Here is a 17,222-nt window from a genome sequence, read left to right on the forward strand (position 1 = left end):
GCAGTGTGGCGACTCATGGGGTCTTCTGCTTTGGTTGTCGGGGGGGAGGGGCCTTCTCTGTTGCTCTCAATATAGGATTGTTCAGTCAGCAGTGGGTTTTGGAGCTCCGACCCTCCCTCAGTGGTCAAAGGAATCGAGCTATTTGTGTTTCAGATCTTCCAGTAAGTGCTGTGAGTGCTTCTATTCTTTGGGTCTCCATGCAAAATAAACCTCTGCTAGGGGAGTTCCCTCCCCCAAAGTCTTCTCCAGGGTAAACTACCAGATATGGTTTCTAAATTATTCACCGCACACTCTGGCGGTTTACAGCTGAAAAATATTCATAAAAACGATTGTAACCATGACCTTGGTTACCTGCTGGTGAAGGGGGTCATAAAGTTATCCCAATGCACAGAGGGACTCTGGTTCTTCCCTTAGTCAGATGTCAGTCTACTTAGTCTGAATCAGAGCAGGAGGGCTGTTTGGCTGCAGCCAAGGTTATGCAGATGTGGAACACAGGCTGCCTGATCACCTTGAACAGCAATCAGTCCTTCCCAAAGTATAGAGAATACTTTTTATCCAAAGTGGTTGTCTTCATTTAGTCAGACAAGTTGAGTTGAATGGGTTATGCCCATCGACCAGCAAATAGATCAACAGGTTCACTGACACCAACTTATTGGCATTTAGGCAATAATGTAGATTAGACGCCAAGGAATGTCCAAGTTAGATCTTTATTTAAAGAGCAGACGTATATTTTGTACTTGTGCCTGACTCAGGCCGAGTTTCGCCCCACTAGGGGCTGCCTCATAGGCTATATATAGGTGATAACTAAATGAGCCAGAAAATTTGTTTAGCTTAAGTGCGCCAAAATTTACACACTCTTTTGGTACAAATATGACGATGCAGCAATTCAATCTCTGCTCTTGAATAACAAGGACCCTAATCTGAAGGTAGCTCTGAGTGCTCCTTCAGCTGGCAGTTTCCTTCTGAAGGATAGGTTTGGGCTAAGGTGACCCCCCCCCCCCCCCCAAATTTGAGGCTTTTTTTTTAAATGCCATTTCTATGGATGGTCTGTCAAGTTAATAAAAAATTAAAAAAAGCCCAAGAGAACAGGCACTTCAGTAGAGCCAATGTCTGGGCAGAGGCTGTATGAAGGCATCTAGATGAGTCTGGTTCCTCCAGTACTCCTGGGCCATGGTGGTCGCTTTGTGAAGGGAGCACGTGGAGTAACATGGCTGCCCTAACAGAACTTCCTGCTCTCTGTAGTTCCTGTGGCATTCGCAGGAGCCACAACAGTCTGGGGTGTTTTCAAGAAGGGGGAAAGCCACAGGGAAGTGCTTTTGCTGCCTATTTTGGGGGGGGGGGGTGCAGGGGATGACACGCTTCAGGGACCATCTGAGCAGCTTGTTCCCTTCAGAGAGATGACCTTGGACTTCAAGTGGTAAAGGCCAATATTTAGTCGGGGGGAACTGTTCAGTTTGCTTTCCTGTTGCATGTTTGTTTCTCCCCAAATTGGTGAGTAGCTTTATGAAATTTTATTCTGTGAGCTAATACCGTGTTTCCCCAATAAGCCCTAGCTTGATTTTCAGGATATTTGGAGTAGGGCTCAAAATATAAGCCCTAGTTATAGGTGTACCAGCGCAGCGTGGTTGCACCCCAAGACTTGCCCCCCCCCAAGACTTACCGAAGTCTCTGGGTGTGCATGAAACCTGGGGGGGGGGGTGTCAGGGGGGGTTGTAAAACAAAAAACCCCTAAACTCAATCCTCCAAATTTAATTCATTGCAAACCCCCCCCCCAAAAAAAAAAAACTTGCCAAAATTCGCCAGTGGTCCATCTGCACCATTTTGATTACTGGCAGCCGATGGGCCCGAGAGCAGGAGATCTCTCCTGGGACCCCTGCTGGACCACCTGTGAACTTTGGCAAGGTTTGGTGGGGGGGGGGGGGGGATGGGATGGGAGGGTTGCAATGAATTCAATTTGGAGGGTTGGGTTTGGGGGGTTTTATTTTTTTAACCCCCCTCTGGATTTTGGGCTTTGTTTCGGGGGGGAACAAAATTTCCCACGACGGGCCGATAACAAAGGCTGAACAAAAGGTTTGACAGAAAATTGAATCTGATCGGTGAATGAAAGAGGAGGCGGGCTTAGCCTTGTCCTCATTCACAGAAAAAGACATCCCTGAAAAGAATCCCTAACCTTTTTTTCGGAGCAAAAATTAAATATAAGACCTATCTTATCGGAGAAGCCCGGTAGGAGTTGTGCTTATTGAACAATTCATAGTGGTTTCAGGACACTTTAGGTATTCTTTGCTATATCATATATCAGGCATGAGCAAACTGGAGGACCTAAAACAGGGCTGAAGGGGGGTATACTGGCTGCCCAATCAGGGAAGAGAAAAATGACTGTGCTGTGGAGGCCCTACAAACGGGAGCTGCCAGAACATAGTGATGACATTTGTAAGCGGTGCCACACCTTAGCTTTGCATCTTTCAATGGGCCGGGAGGAGTTGCTTCTGCGGTGGCAGGCCAGAAGAGAACCATTTAATGTGTGGTAGAATTTGACATGGTTGCAGTCATTGCATTGTTCTATAACCCAAGAAGACCTGCCACCCTTCAGCTTCAGTGTGGGATGAGTTCCTGCTGCCCTCAGGTCCCCTACCCAGGGAGAAAGACCACAGTTGTTGCATGCCCTGGCAAAAAGTAGAAGAGAGAATGGACAAAGGCCAGAGAGAATGAGGAGAGAGGGAAGGGCGAATAAAGGCAAAAATGTGTGTGGGGTGGGGGAGAGAAAAAGTTAAGCAAATCAAAACATGAAAAAATAAAAATGAGCAAACAAGAACATAAAAATAGAGAAAATATTATGGCACTGGTATACATATCCTCTTCCCCAACTCTTTAACATACCATCCATGACCTTCCCTGAACTGTCAACACAGAACTTTTTTATTCCTGAATGAAACAGACCGCAGGGTCTACAGATATTTACCCTTGTCTACTTATTTTTACTGTCTTCTACTGTTATACCTGTACAAGTTATATATTGTATGCTGGTTTTTTCTAAAAGTTTTATATAAAAAAAAAGGAAAATGAAAACTAAGAAAAACAGGCAGGGTGGGATAAAAGTTACCTAAGTTTTTGAAAATGTTTCCATTCCTTACCATTGTGTTGTGTGCCCTGTGGGTCTGGATGTGTTGTGGGGAGGGTCTGGTGTGTTGGTTTGTGTAGTCTCATTGTGGTGTAAAGCTTACTCTATGCTTATGGCTTAGACTCAGTAAAAGTATAATGTATTTTTATTAATATAAGTGTTCTGGGTATGATCTTGTCTGTATCTTTTGAGTCTTTGGGTGTCCGTTTTTGTTCTTTCAGTCTGGGTATGAGGTATCTTTTTGTCTGTCAGGGTGTGGGGTGTCTGTCCATGTGTGTACATAGAGAGCTTGCTCCTTTTATCAACTTGAAGAGATATAAAAGGGGGGCTTTCTGCCACTGAATGGCAGTGTGGTTGCCTGGTGAATACCCTTCATGTATATACAAGCTGTTAAGCCCGTTAAAACGGGCTACATTACATTTTTCTTTCAGTCCATTTTCAAACACAGCCCCTCTCTCCTCACCTTCCCCCTCCCTCTCCCACTCTCACCCTCCCTAACTCTCACCACAGAGTTCACAGCTCGCCCCATCCCTCACCACCGAGTTCGCCGCTGCTCCTCACCGCCGATAGAGCTCCTCGCCGTCTCCATGTTTTTTAACAGCTGACGCTCCGCTTGACTGACGTGCTCGCCCGCACATGCGTGGTAGAGCTGCTATCTACTGCACATTTGCGGCATGTCTGTCAAGCTTCATTTATCTAGTTAGATATTTTATATAAAATATATATTTTAACCCGTCTTGGGGGGGGGGGCCTTAACCAATTGTGTACATGGAAGGGGGCCACAGCTCAAAATGTTTGCTCAGCCCTGGCATAGACCGTGCTTAAAAAAAAAAAAAAAATCCATGGTGGAGTCAAGAACTAATTTTGTATTAACTGAAAGGCTCTTTGAACAGCTCACACTTAAGTAATGCTAACATTCACCATTATTGCCATCAGGATTGTTGGTGATTTAAACTGAAAACCATGTTGTATAAAGCACACTCTCACTGAGTTTAAAATAAGTATTAATGTATGTTAATATCCTAAATGTTTGAAAAATGGAGCCCTTTTTTTTCCCACAGAATGACAGCCCCTATCAGGGTGGTGTGTTCTTCCTTACAATTCACTTCCCTACTGACTACCCTTTCAAACCACCTAAGGTAAGTGATTTTTTTTGTTTGGCATTTACCATGTTACATTGCATGGGATGAGCTCTAATTGTATGTTTTAAGCTTCAACTCACTATTTTAATGTGTATTGCTTGCAGAAAGAACATGCTGTAGTTGCGGAAAATATTTAAAGTGTGTGGATATTTCTTAAAAATAGGTCAGATGGTAAACCTGTATATAGTTAGCATTTAGTACTTGTAAGGAAATATACCAGGAAATAAGTACATTTTTGTACAAGTTGAAGATGTAAAAATCAACATAGAAATAATGTTCACAATTTGGAAATGTTTAGTATTTGTCCCTAAAGGGTTATCTGTATATGTCTAATGGAATTACACTGGTGGTGTCCCTTGTTCGGTGTATAAATGAATAAAAAGCCAAACTTGATGACAAGTTGATATGAGAAAAGGCAGGAACTACTGAAATTATGATAGGCAGTATATTGTTTGAATAAATGTACAGTGAAACTTCTAATCAATGCATCCAGTGGAAGAGAAGCACTTAATTGTAGATATCAGTTGATACTTATTCTTGTGGGAGCAGATGCCTTCAGCAGCGTTTGCCACTATATTTCTGGGTTCTACACATTGTATTAGTCACAGATAACTTAATTATAGAACACAAGTTTGAGGGTGGAGAAGGGGGTATTTCAAATATTTTTAAATATTTTATATCCCAATCCTCTGTGTGGTTCGGGGTGGGTTACATAATATACATAATTTAACATACTAAAATACAAAATAAGAACAAGGTTACTTATTAAATATGATGGAATAGTATCATCAAATGAGGCTAATACATTTAGAAACTTCTAATCTCAGACATTGAAGTCATGCAAACTTTGATCACTCTGAATATGGCGATGTGAAAATGGCATGCTCCATGTTCAAAGGCTTAAGTGGCTCTTAAGCTTTTGGCCACATTCATGGCTCATCCAACTTGTTAGCTTAGGAGCCTTTCTCATTGCCATCTCCCATACAGCCCTGTTTATGAAATTTAGGTAAGCACAAATTAGTATTGAAACTTCATTTAGGCTGCAAAGAACCTTTTAAGAGCCTGCTGGAGCAACACAATTTTTAAAATTTTAAGTTCATATTTAATTGGACTGTAGGAGCATCAGTTTACAAGAATGTTCCAGCATTGGAAATTACTGTCAGTAAAATATTTTTTGTAGCCCCCCTGTTCTTCAGGGGTTACCAGTGGTTGCAGGAGTAATAAGCAAACATTCTGCAGTCCTGGAACATATTGAAACAGGGTTCAGGTCACTGAGGGACCAGGAAAAAAACTGAGGCTTAAGGGGGAGGCTTGTACTAACTTGGGAAACAAAACAGGTCCATACTGAATGGATGTTCTAAAGCAAAATTACAAGATTCAACTCAAAATTCCAGTGGAAAAACACACACAGTACAAACAGAGAAAAAAAAAATAAAACAAGCAATACAGCATCTAAACAGCTTGATCCTTTTCTGTCAGCAAGCTGAATTAGCCAATACATGTGGGGTAATGTTATCTGGCAGCACTGAACAGACTTCTCTCCAAGTTGTAGGACTTTGAGCTACTGCCCAGGAGGGAAGAGTTGTCAGCCATCATAGTTGGTGATTCGATTATGAGAAATGTAGATAGCTGGGTGGCTGGTGGATGTGAGGGCCACCTGATAACTTGCCTGCCTGATGCGAAGGTGGCAGACCTTACACATCACCTAGATAGGATTATAGACAGTGCTGGAGAGGAGCCAGCTGTTGTGGTACATGTGGGCACCAACGACATAAGAAAATGTTCTGGAAACTAAATTTAGGATTTTAGGTAGAAAGCTGAAATACAGAACCTCCAAGGTGGCGTTCTCTGAAATGCTTCCTATTCCACGTGCAGGTCCCCAGAGGTAGGCAGTGCTCCAGAGTCTCAATGTGTGGATGAGACGATGGTGCAGGGAAGAGGGTTTGTTTTGTAAGGAACTGGGGAACCTTTTGGGGAAGGGGGGATAGAGCATCTTTTAAACTAGAACAAGGGAGAAAGCAGACAGTCACTCAGCAGTGCGTGGTTCAGAGGAATGTATCCGTGAAGGATACTAATGAAACATGAGTTAGGGCATCCCAACAGAGGTTAGAGCAGTGGACTATGAACCAGGAGACCAGGGTTCGAGTCCTGCTGTCGCTCCTTGTGACTTTGGGCAAGTCACTTTACCCTCCAAAAACTTAGATTGTAAGCCCTCTGGGGATAGAGAAATACCTACAGTACCTGAATGTAAACCGGTGTGATATCTCAATTGAGATCGAATGTTGGTATATAAAAATAATAAATAAAATAAACACATGTAAAAAATCACCTGAGCTAAAGATTTCCAAATTATCCCTATCAACTGAAAAGCAGGTTGTTAATACAAACAAAAAACACTTTGAAATGTCTGTATGCCAATGCCAGAAGTCTAAGAAGTAAGATGGGCGAGTTTATAGCAGTAAATGATGAGAGTGACATAATTGGCATCATAGAGACCTGGTGGAAGGAGGATAACCAATGGGACAATGCTATATCAGGGTACAAATTATATCACAATGATAGGGATGTTCAACTTGGTGGGGGTGTAGCACTTTGTCTGGGAGGGTATAGAGTCCAACAGGATAAAGATCATACAAGAGACTTAATGCTCAGTAGAATCTATATGATTAGAAATCCCATGTTTGGATAGGCGTATACTACAGTCCACCTGGACAAAATGGTCAGATGATGAAATGCCAAGAAATTGGGGAAGCTATCCAATTTGGCAGTGCAGTAATAATGGGAGACTTCAATTACCCCAATATTGACTGGGTAAATGTAATATCAGGTCATGCTAGAGACATAAAGTTTGTGGATGGAATAAATGACTGCTTCATGGAGCAATTGGTTCAGGAATCAACAAGAGGGAGCTATTTTAGATTTAATACTTAGTGGAACACAGGATTTGGTGAGAACATGTAATTGGTGGGGCCACTTGGCAGTACTTAAATTTGATCATGTTATGGTCACTAACAGGAAAGGGGTACAATAAGTAAATCTACAGCTCTAACACTAAATTTTCAAAAGGGAAACTTTGATAAAATGAGGAAAATTTAAAAAAAAAAAAGGAAAGGTGCAGTGGTTGTGTTAAATAGGCATGCTCATTGTTTAAAAAATACAATCTTGGATGCGCATTCCAGATATATTCCACACATTAAGAAAGGTGGAAGGAAGGCAAAACGGTTACCGGCATGGTTAAAAGGTGAGTTGAGACTATTTTACCCAAAAAGAAAATACTTCAAAAATTGGAAGGATCCATCTGAAGAAAATAGGATAAAGCCATAAGCATTGTCAAGTTAAGTGTAAAACATTGATAAGACAGGCGGACAGAGAATTTGAAATGAAGTTGGCCATAGAGGCAAAAACTCATATTAAAAACTTTTTTAAATATATCGGAAGCAAGAAAAACCTGTGAGTTGGTTGGACTGTTCGATGACCAAGGGGTTAAAGGGGCTCTTAGGGAAGATAAGACCATTGCAGAACCACTAAATGAATTCTTTGCTTCTGTGTTTACTAATGAGGATGTTGGGAAGATACCAATTCTGGAGATGGTTTTCAAGGGTGATGAGTTAGATGAACTGAACCAAATCACTGTGAACCTGGAAGATGAAGTAAATTAGATTGACAAACTAAAGAGTAGCAGATCACATTGGCTGGATAGTATGCATCCTAGTGTTCTGAAAACTCAAAAATGAAATTTCAGATCTGTTAAAATTTGTAACCTAATCATCCATTGTACCTGAAGACTGGAGTATGGCCATTGTAACTCCAATATTGAAAAAGTGCTCCAGGGGTGATCTGGAAAATTATAGACCAGTGAACCTGACTTCAGTGCTGGGAAAAATGGTGGAAACTATTCTAAAGATCAAAATCACAGAGCATATAGAAAGACATGGTTTAATGGAACATAGTCAACATGGATTTACCCAAGGGAAGTCTTGCCTCACAAATCATTTTTTTAGGTTAAACATTTATTTATTTATTTATTTATTTATTTTATATACCGACGTTCGATCGAGATATCACATCTGTTTCCAGATAACTAAAAGAATAGGGTAGTAACAGCCCTATTTTACATTATAACATTGTAATAAATATAATAAATTATAACATTGTAATAAAATATAACGAATTGTAACAGAAATAACAGGATTACATGGAACATTTGATATAGTATATAACATATGTACATAAATGACTTGTTGATGAGGATATTTTAAGGTTAAGGTTGGCAAGGAGGGTTGAAAGGGGGGAGGGTGGGGGGATAGGTGGGAGGAAGGTGGATAAAGGTGAACCGGTAGATGTAGTATATTTGGATTTTTAGAAGGTGTTTGAAAAAGTCTCTTGTGAGAGGCTTCTAAGAAAACTACACAGATATGGGATAGAAGGCGATGTCTTTTTGTGGATTACAAACTGGTTAAAAGACAGATATGAGAGTAGAATTAAATGGTCAATTTTCTCAGTGTAAAAGGGTAAACAGTGGACTGCCTCAGGGATCTGTACTTGGACCGGTGCCTTTCAATATATTTATAAATGTTCTGGAAAGGAATAAGAGGTTATCAAATTTGCAGATAGAAAATTATTCAGAGTAGTTAAATCTCAAATGTAATAAATTGCAGGAGGCCCTTGCGAGACTGGAAGATTGGGCATCAAAATGGCAGATGAAATTTAATGTGGACAAGTGCAAGGTGTTACATATAGGGAAAAATAATCCTTGCTTTAGTTACACGATGTTAGATTCCATATTAGGAGCCATCACCCAGGAAATAGATCTAGACATCACAGTTGTCAGCTCAGTGTGCTGCAGCAGTCAAAAAGCAAACAATGGTTAGGAATTAGTAGGACGGGAATGGTGAATAAAAAGGAAAATGTTATAATACCTCTATCATTCAGTGGTGAGACCGCACCTTGAATTCTGTGTACAGTTCTGGTTGCTGCATCTCAAAAGATAAAGTTGCACTGGAAAAGGTACAGAGAACAGCGACCAAAATGATATAGGGGATGGAACAACTCCCCTATGAGGAAAGGCTAAAGAGGTCAGGGCTGTTCAGCTTGGAGAAGAAATGGCTGAGGGGGAATATGATAGAGGTCTAGACCAGGTAGATGTAAATCAGTTATTTACACTTTCGGATAATGGGACTAGGGGGCACTCCATGAAGTTAGCAAGTAGCACATGTAAAACTAATCTGAGAGAGTTCTTTTTCCCTCATTGCATAATTAAGCTCTGGGATTTGTTGCCAGAGGATGTGGTTAGTGTAGCTGGGTTTGGATAAGTTCTTGGAGAAGTCCACTAACTGCTATTAATCAAGTTGACTTAGGGAGTGACCTCTGCTACCAGTGGCATCAGTAGCATGAGTTCTTAGTTTTTGGTCCTTGCCAAGTTCTTGTAGCCTGGTTTGGCCACTGTTGGAAACAGGATGCTGGGCTTGATGGACCTTTAGTCTGACCCAGTAATATATTCATGTGTGGGAATTCCTGTGCAGGTGTTGCCTCATGAGCCACCTCAGTAACTTTATGTTCAAACTTAAGCAAGGATATGTACTTCAGCGCTCTTTTTTTTCTCTTCAAACTTACCTTTTTCCTGTTGATAGGGCTGAATTAGACAGTTCCATGACAGCATGGCTATCAGGGCCTAGGAGGCGGAGCTTCTAAGTAGAATTCAGAGCTCTGCTCGGCTGCGCGTGCCTTCCCGCACAGAAAAAGTCTCTCCTCAGTGTGTTTTTTTTTTTCCGTGCACGGGATCGCATGCGGGACTTCGTTCTCCTCAGGCTGTACAAAAAAACAGTTCCTGTACGTACCCGGATCAGTCCAGACAGTGGGTTTAGCCTCCTTGTCAGCAGGTGGAGACAGACTAAAACTTGCAGGATGCCCTATATCAGGACGGAGCCTATCCTCTAACCTTTCAGTATTCGTCTGTCTCCAGCAGGTGCAGCATCTCCCCTTCGGTTCTCTGCTGTAGGCTAGTCAGCCTCTTCTTTCTCTTTAGGCTCAAGCAAGTACTTTTGGTTCTTGTTAAAAAAAAAAAAAAAAAAAAAAAAAAAAGATCTCTGAAGGAAATTTCTGCCGCCTTTAGTGCTTTTCTGTTTTGTGTGGGAGACTTCCGTCTCCCAGCTCTTGCCCGGCTCAGGAGGGGGTTCCCTGCATAGTCCTGAGTCCGTGGACGCTTCCAGGTATGGGGACCGACGCTCTCTGGGCCTCGTTCCCCCCTCTGGCTGTCGAGGGTTTTGAACGCGCTGCTGTACTCAGTAAAAAAAAAAAAAAAAAAAAAAAGAGTTCAAAGGTGTTAAACTTTCAATAAGTTGCAGGTACTCACCTACCTCTAACTTATTTGCAGCAGTTGACCTGCTTTTTTATTTTTTTCTGGTCAGAGTAGGGCTAGAACCGGCAGTCAGAGAAGCAGAAGGCAGCAGGTTTCCCGCCTGCTCTCTCCTGCTGTGCAGGCTGTCGATCAAGCTTTTTTTCAACTTTTTTTTCTTCAGCCGAGGTTTAGCTATGTCCCGGCTGACAGCCTGTCTTTCTTGTGGGCTGTCCTCTTCGCGTTTTTCGCGTCAGGGCCTCTGCACTGCTTGCCTGCCGGGTGGGGAAGGTCCCTCCTCGGCAGGACAAGCAAATTTAGCCCGGGGCTCCACTCCTCCCGGCATGTCTAGGCCTTTCCCGGGTTGGCAGAGCCCGGGAACGGCCGTCATCTCGGATGTTTCATTGGGGCTGATTTCAGTGCTCCCTGGGGCTGGGGGCCGGATTTTTTTGATTTAACCCCCGATTTGGCCCCCGCGGGTCCCTAGGAGGGGGGTCCTGACCTTCCCTCGCCCCCCTCTCCAGCAAATCCAGGCTCCCTTTTTCCACGGATTTTGTCCTTCTCATGCACAAATCTTATCTATCCTGCATGAGCTGGATGAAAGCCCCCTACCAAAAATCCCTCGTTCAGCGCCGTTGACCACTGGACCGGCCGCAGAGCCTCAGGGACCAGTTCGGGTGCGGGTGGTCCCGGGGGTGCCCCCCGTTTCTCCCAGGTCCTTGGACCCTGCTGCTTCCTCTGATTCGGCGGATGACCCCAGAGCCCTTCGTCTTTTTCATAAGGAGTTAGAGCCCCTCCTCCCTTTTTGTTTTGGAGGAGCTGGGTCTGGAAAAGTCCCTCTGTGGATAATCTCATGGCCTCACTCCCTAAGGACATGAACCAGGTTTTGGGAGGGCTCCGGGCTCCAGCCTCTGCCTTTCCCTTCCACCCCTTGCTTAAGCTCCTTATCCTGCGGGAATGGGAGGCTCCTGAGGGTGCGCTCCGGGTGGGGCGTGTGATGGATAAGCTCTATCCCCTCCCGGAAGAGGGCTTGGAGCTGTTGCGATATCCATCGGTGGATTCTTATGTTTCTGCAGTGGCCAAGCACACCACGATTCCGGTGGAAGGTTCCATGGCCTTGAAGGATTCACAAGATCGTAAGCTGGAGGCTCACCTGAAGCGCATCTTTGACGTCCTAGCCCTCGGGGTTCGGGCGTCTTGCTGTAGCAGTCTCATGATGCGGGCGGGCCTCCAGTGGGTCCAACAGTTACTCTGCGCCTGGGAGCTTCCGCCAGGTGAGGCAGAACAAGCCGAACATCTGGAGGCGGTAATCGCTTACGTGTCAGACGCCCTCTACGATTTGGTCCGTGTGCAGGCGAAGGCGATGGTTTCAGCAGTGACTGCCCGGAGGCTCCTTTGGCTACACCGCTGGTCGGCTGATCAGTCCTCTAAGACCCAGCTTTGCACGCTTCCCTTCAAAGGTAAGATGCTCTTTGGCGAGGACCTCGACAAGCTTATGGACTCCTTGGCTGACAACAAGGTCCATAAGCTTCCAGAGGACCGCCCTAAGTGTTCTCGGTCCTTCGCGGCCTCTCTCTTTCGCTTCAGGGGTCAGCGTCGCTCCGCTTTGGCGGAGCGGTATTGCGAGGGGGTCTTCTCGTGCGCAGTCCTGGTTGCAGTCCTTTCGTGGCAGGTGGCCTTTTCGCGAGGGCCAGCCCGTGCATACCACCGCTAAACCTGCCAGGCAATGAAGTTCAGCCGACCCATTTCTCAGTCCCTTACCTCGGCGGACGCCTCTCCCTGTTTTTCGAGGAATGGGTCAAAATCACGTCGGATCAGTGGGTCCTCGACATTATCAGAGACGGGTAGGCTTTCGACCTCGTCAGGGAACTTACAGATCTTTCTGTTCTCCCCTTGCGGCTGGGCCAAGAGGAACGCGGTGGTCCAGACTCTCTCCAAGCTTCTGGATCTGGGGGCGGTGGTCCCAGTCTCAAAAGGGGAAATTGGCGCCGGCCAGTATTCTATTTACTTCACCGTGCCAAAAAAGGACGGGTCCTTCCGCCCAATCCTGGACCTCAAGAGGGTCAATCAGGCCCTCAAGATCCCCCACTTCCGCATGGAAACCCTATGGGCGGTCATTGCGGTGGTCCGTCCTGGAGAGTTCCTTGCTTCCCTCGATCTCGCCGAAGCATATTTTCATATTCCCATCCACCGCGACTACCAGAATTATCTCCGATTTCACATTCTCAACCAGGACTTCCAGTTTCGAGCTCTCCCCTTCAGCCTCGTGACCGCTCCTTGCACCTTCACGAAGGTCATGGTAGTAGTGGCAGCGGCCTTGCGCCGGGAGGGGATTCTCGTCCATCCCTATCTGGACGATTGGCTCATCAGGGCCAAGTCGGAGACTTCTTGCCGGCGGGCAGTGGATTGCGTCTTGGAGTTCCTTGCCTCTCTCGGGTGGATAGTGAACTTTTCCAAGAGCAAGCTTCAGCCCTCCCAGGAGTTGGAATTTCTGGGAGCACACTTCGACACCCGAGTAGGCAAGGTATTCTTACCTCAGGCGCGAGCCCTCAAGCTGATCGATCAGGTCCATAATCTGATTGCGCTATTCCCCGACAGCCTGGGATTATCTCCAAGTCCTGGGCTCCATGGCTTCTACCATCGATCTGGTCCCCTGGGCCTTTGCTCATATGCGTCTGTTACCGAAAGCTTTGCTGTCTCGTTGGCAACCAGTGTCGGAGCAGTTCCACGTAGTCCTTCCGTTCTTGGAGTCTACTACCGACGAATTAGTGGTGGCTGTGTCTTCCTCATCTCCTGCAAGGGATGCCTCTTCAAGCTCCACAGTGGACGATAGTAACCACGGACGCCAGCCTGTTGGGCTGGGGTGCGGTCTGCCTTTCTCAGTCCACCCAGGGGACATGGTCCCAGACTCAGTCACGCTGGCACATCAATCGACTGGAAACTTTGGCGGTCCGCCTGGCCCTTCAGGAGTTCCTTCCCCTGATCCGCGGCAAGGCGGTATGAGTCCTGTCCGACAACACCACAGTCGCCTACATCAATCGCCAAGGGGGCACTCGCAGTCCCCTGGTAGCCTTAGAAGCCAGCCATCTCCTCGCTTGGGCGGAGCGTCACCTACAGTGTCTTGCGGCTTCTCACATCGCCGGAAAAGACAATGTTCAAGCAGACTTCCTCAGCCGGCAGTCGCTCAATCCGGGAGAGTGGGAACTCTGGGACGCGGCCATGGCTCTGATAGTGGACAGGTGGGGTCCTCTTCACCTCGACCTCATGGCGACTCTGCGCAATGCCAAGGCCAATCTGTTCTTCAGCCGCTGGAGGGAGCACAGCGCAGAGGGCGTGGATGCTCTGGCTCTACTTTGGCCAGCGGACGTCCTTCTGTACGTGTTTCCCCCGTGGCCACTGGTGGGGAAAGTTCTCAGGAGAATCTAGCTCCACCGATGATTCGTGGTTTGCGGATCTCATCAATTTAGCGGTGGATGGGCCCCTGCGCCTCGGTCATCTCCCTAGTCTCCTCCGGCAGGGGCCTGTATTTTTCGACCAGGCCGATCGCTTCTGTCTTTTGAACGGCGTCGCCTGAGGCGCAAAGGTTATAGGGAGGAAGTCATCTCCACCCTGCTGCGAGCCCAGAAGCAGTCGACTTCTCTGGCCTATGTGCGCATCTGGAAAGTTTTTTTGAGTCCGTGTGTACGGAGGCGGGTGTCCCTGTGCACTCTGCCTCGATTCCTTTGATTCTTTCTTTTCTTCAGAAGGGTCTCTCTAAGGGCCTCTCCTTCAGTTCTCTACGCGTTCAAGTCTCTGCGCTCGGCTCTCTCCTGGGTCGGGTGGACGGTCATGCCTTAGCAGCTCACCCTGACGTGATTCGTTTCCTGACGGGCGTTAGACACCTCTGCCCCCCCTCTCGGGCCACGTGTCCGTCGTGGAGTCTCAACCTGGTCCTTCGTGCTCTCTGTGCGGCTCCCTTCGAGCCTCTTCGCCACGCTGAGCTCAAGGATCTTACTCTGACTGTCTTTCTGGTCTCTTTCCTCTGCTCGCCGTATTTCCGAGCTTCAGGCGCTGTCCTGTCGGGAGCACTTCTTGCGTTTCTCGTATTCCGGGGTTTCTCTCAGGGCGGTTCCTTCCTTCTTGCCTAAGGTTGTCTCTGCTTTTCATGTCAACCAGTCGGTCGAACTCCCAGCGTTCTCTCCGGAGGAGATTGCGGGTATTGCGGGTGGCGACCTTCGTCGGCTAGATGTGAAACGAGTCTTGCTTCGCTATCTCCAGGTCACCAATGACTTCTGGGTATCGGACCATCTCTTCGTCCTTTGGAGTGGTCCCAACCGCGGTAAGCAGGCTTCTAAGACCACGATTGCACGGTGGTTGAAGGCGTATCTTTGCCAAGGTCGTCTGCTTCCTGAGGGTCTGAAGGCCCATTATCTGCGTTCTCAGGCTACTTCGTGGGTGGAGAGTCAATCATCTGTCTCCCCGCAGGAGATTTGCAGGGCCGCCACTTGGACGTCTTTGCACACTTTTGCTCTGATGTACACGCTCCGGTGTTCGGTTCCTTTGGGCGGCAAGTGCTTCGAGCGGGACTGTCTTGGTCCCACCCAGTTTAGGGAAGCTTTGGTACATCCCACTGTCTGGACTGATCCTGGTATGTACAGGAAAGGAAAATTAGTTCTTACCTGTTAGTTTTCGTTCCTGTAGTACCACGGATCAGTCCAGACGCCCCTTCCCTGTCTCTTCTGTCCTCTCGAAGCTTTTTTTTTTTTTTTTTTTGGCAGGTCTGCGGTTTTTCATATTTTCCTTGGTGCAAGATTACTGAGCATTTACACCGGAAGCCTTGGTTATTTTATACCAAGTTTATGCAAGAGCGTATAGGTATACCATGCTTCTACATTAATCTATGGTTGCTCCGTTGAGCTTTTTGGTTACTTGCTTGATCCTATTCTTGGGTTTATTGTTTTATGCTTTGACATACGTTATACTGAAGGGTTAGAGGATAGGCTCTGTCCTGATATAGGGCATCCTGCAAGTTTTAGTCTGTCTCCACCTGCTGGAAAGGAGGCTCAACCCACTGTCTGGACTGATCCGTGGTACTACAGGAACGAAAATTAACAGGTAAGAACTAATTTTCCTATCAAATGTCCAAGAAAACTGATCTGAGGCCTTCAGGGTTCAAATTGTGCGATTGCGGCAAAATCGCTGCCTCGGACAGGATCACCAGCAGGCCACATGTGATGTCGCCGCGAGCCAGACATCAGCGGGCCCAAAAAATTCAAGCCCTTTGGGAGGCACAGACAGGATTGTATGCTCCACCATCAGATGCTCACTCGTCCCCAGGGCCTATTAAACAAAGGACCCCGAAGGTAAGAGGGGCGGCATCAGTAGAACCCTCCACCTGGTGGACTGGGGGATCCATCTGAGAGGATCAGGCCCTGAGTCAGTCCCATAAATCGCACAACTCGACCGGTCAAAAATTAAAGCGTCGACTGAAAGACTCCACGACGCATAGTGCAGGTGACTCGCACAGACCTGTGTCGAGTAGTTCCGCAGGGGCGTCAACACCATCGATGCACAAGTCACTAATAGCGCCGGGGCACAAAACTTCATTGATGCCGGGATCGGCGCACATAGGACAATCGATGCATTCGGCGTCGCTTGCTTCAAATACTTCAACATCAATGCATAATGCGGCGCAGGGAGCGTCTGATTCACATAAAACATCCAAACCAACACGGCACACAATGCCAAAACCGGTGCATGTCTTGACTCATCTTTCTAGAGGTGAAACCTGCTTGGAGCATGCGTATCGAAAGGAAAAGCGCAGGACAAGGTCGAGGGGAAGCAACCCACAATCTTTCCCATCTCCAGGGAAGGAATCAACTTCCAACTCTCGACATCAGGACATACGTCTGCTTAGCCCACACTTATGACCACTCCATATCCCCTAGAAGTGGGAGCTACCATATGTCTACAGCACAATCAGAGGAAGAATACATCAGGGTTACATCCTCTTCCTCATCCTCCCCATGACAGGCGGTATCAGAACATTGGCAAACTCAACTAAATCAGACTATGGTGCTGGATAGCACTTTGTGCTTGGGGAAAAATTCACCACCACAAACGGGGAACCCAGTGAAGCCAAGGATGCCTCCACAAACACAAGAGGCTTTCTCTCAGCTCTCGTTAGCCCTATCGGACTTCTTTGAAACACTGCAATCCACGTTCATACTACCTCCATCTCCCCCCTCAACCACAATCATCGCCGGAACAACCAAGAAACCCTTCACCACCAGTTCCTTCCCATCACACAACCACGCAGCCAATAAGGGGCCAATCACTGGTAATGGAAGATTCGGACTCTCTCTTCCGTCATCACCCTTGTCATCAGCGGGATTCCCATCGGACCCGCCGGAGGACTCACCCCTGGAAGATCTATCTTATCCCAAGTTCCTGGATAAGATGGGAGCAATCCTTAAACTGGATGTCCAAAAGATACTGGATCCTCAGGCGGAAACGCTTGGCCTCTTCAAAATATTTGATGTGCCAGTTGAACCCACCTCCCTACCTTCACACAAGGTGTTGGATTCAGTCCTGTAAAAATCATGGGAAACCCCCTATACTATCCCACCAGTCTCCAGAAAGACTGATC

General features: G+C 46.5%; 1 protein-coding gene across 3 annotated transcripts in view; it reads left to right on the plus strand.

The window, feature by feature from the left end:
• The window catches only part of UBE2D3 (ubiquitin conjugating enzyme E2 D3), a 125,446-nt gene that overhangs the window by 37,853 nt on the left and 70,371 nt on the right, over positions 1 to 17,222 (plus strand). For all 3 annotated transcript variants that reach the window (XM_029597036.1, XM_029597044.1, XM_029597039.1), the window contains exon 4: positions 4,180 to 4,257. In XM_029597036.1, coding sequence (XP_029452896.1) covers positions 4,180 to 4,257 — 78 coding nt within the window. The remainder of the gene's footprint in view (positions 1 to 4,179; positions 4,258 to 17,222) is intronic.

The sequence above is a fragment of the Rhinatrema bivittatum genome, chromosome 1 (assembly GCF_901001135.1).
Source record: "Rhinatrema bivittatum chromosome 1, aRhiBiv1.1, whole genome shotgun sequence".
Lineage (NCBI taxonomy): Eukaryota > Metazoa > Chordata > Amphibia > Gymnophiona > Rhinatrematidae > Rhinatrema > Rhinatrema bivittatum.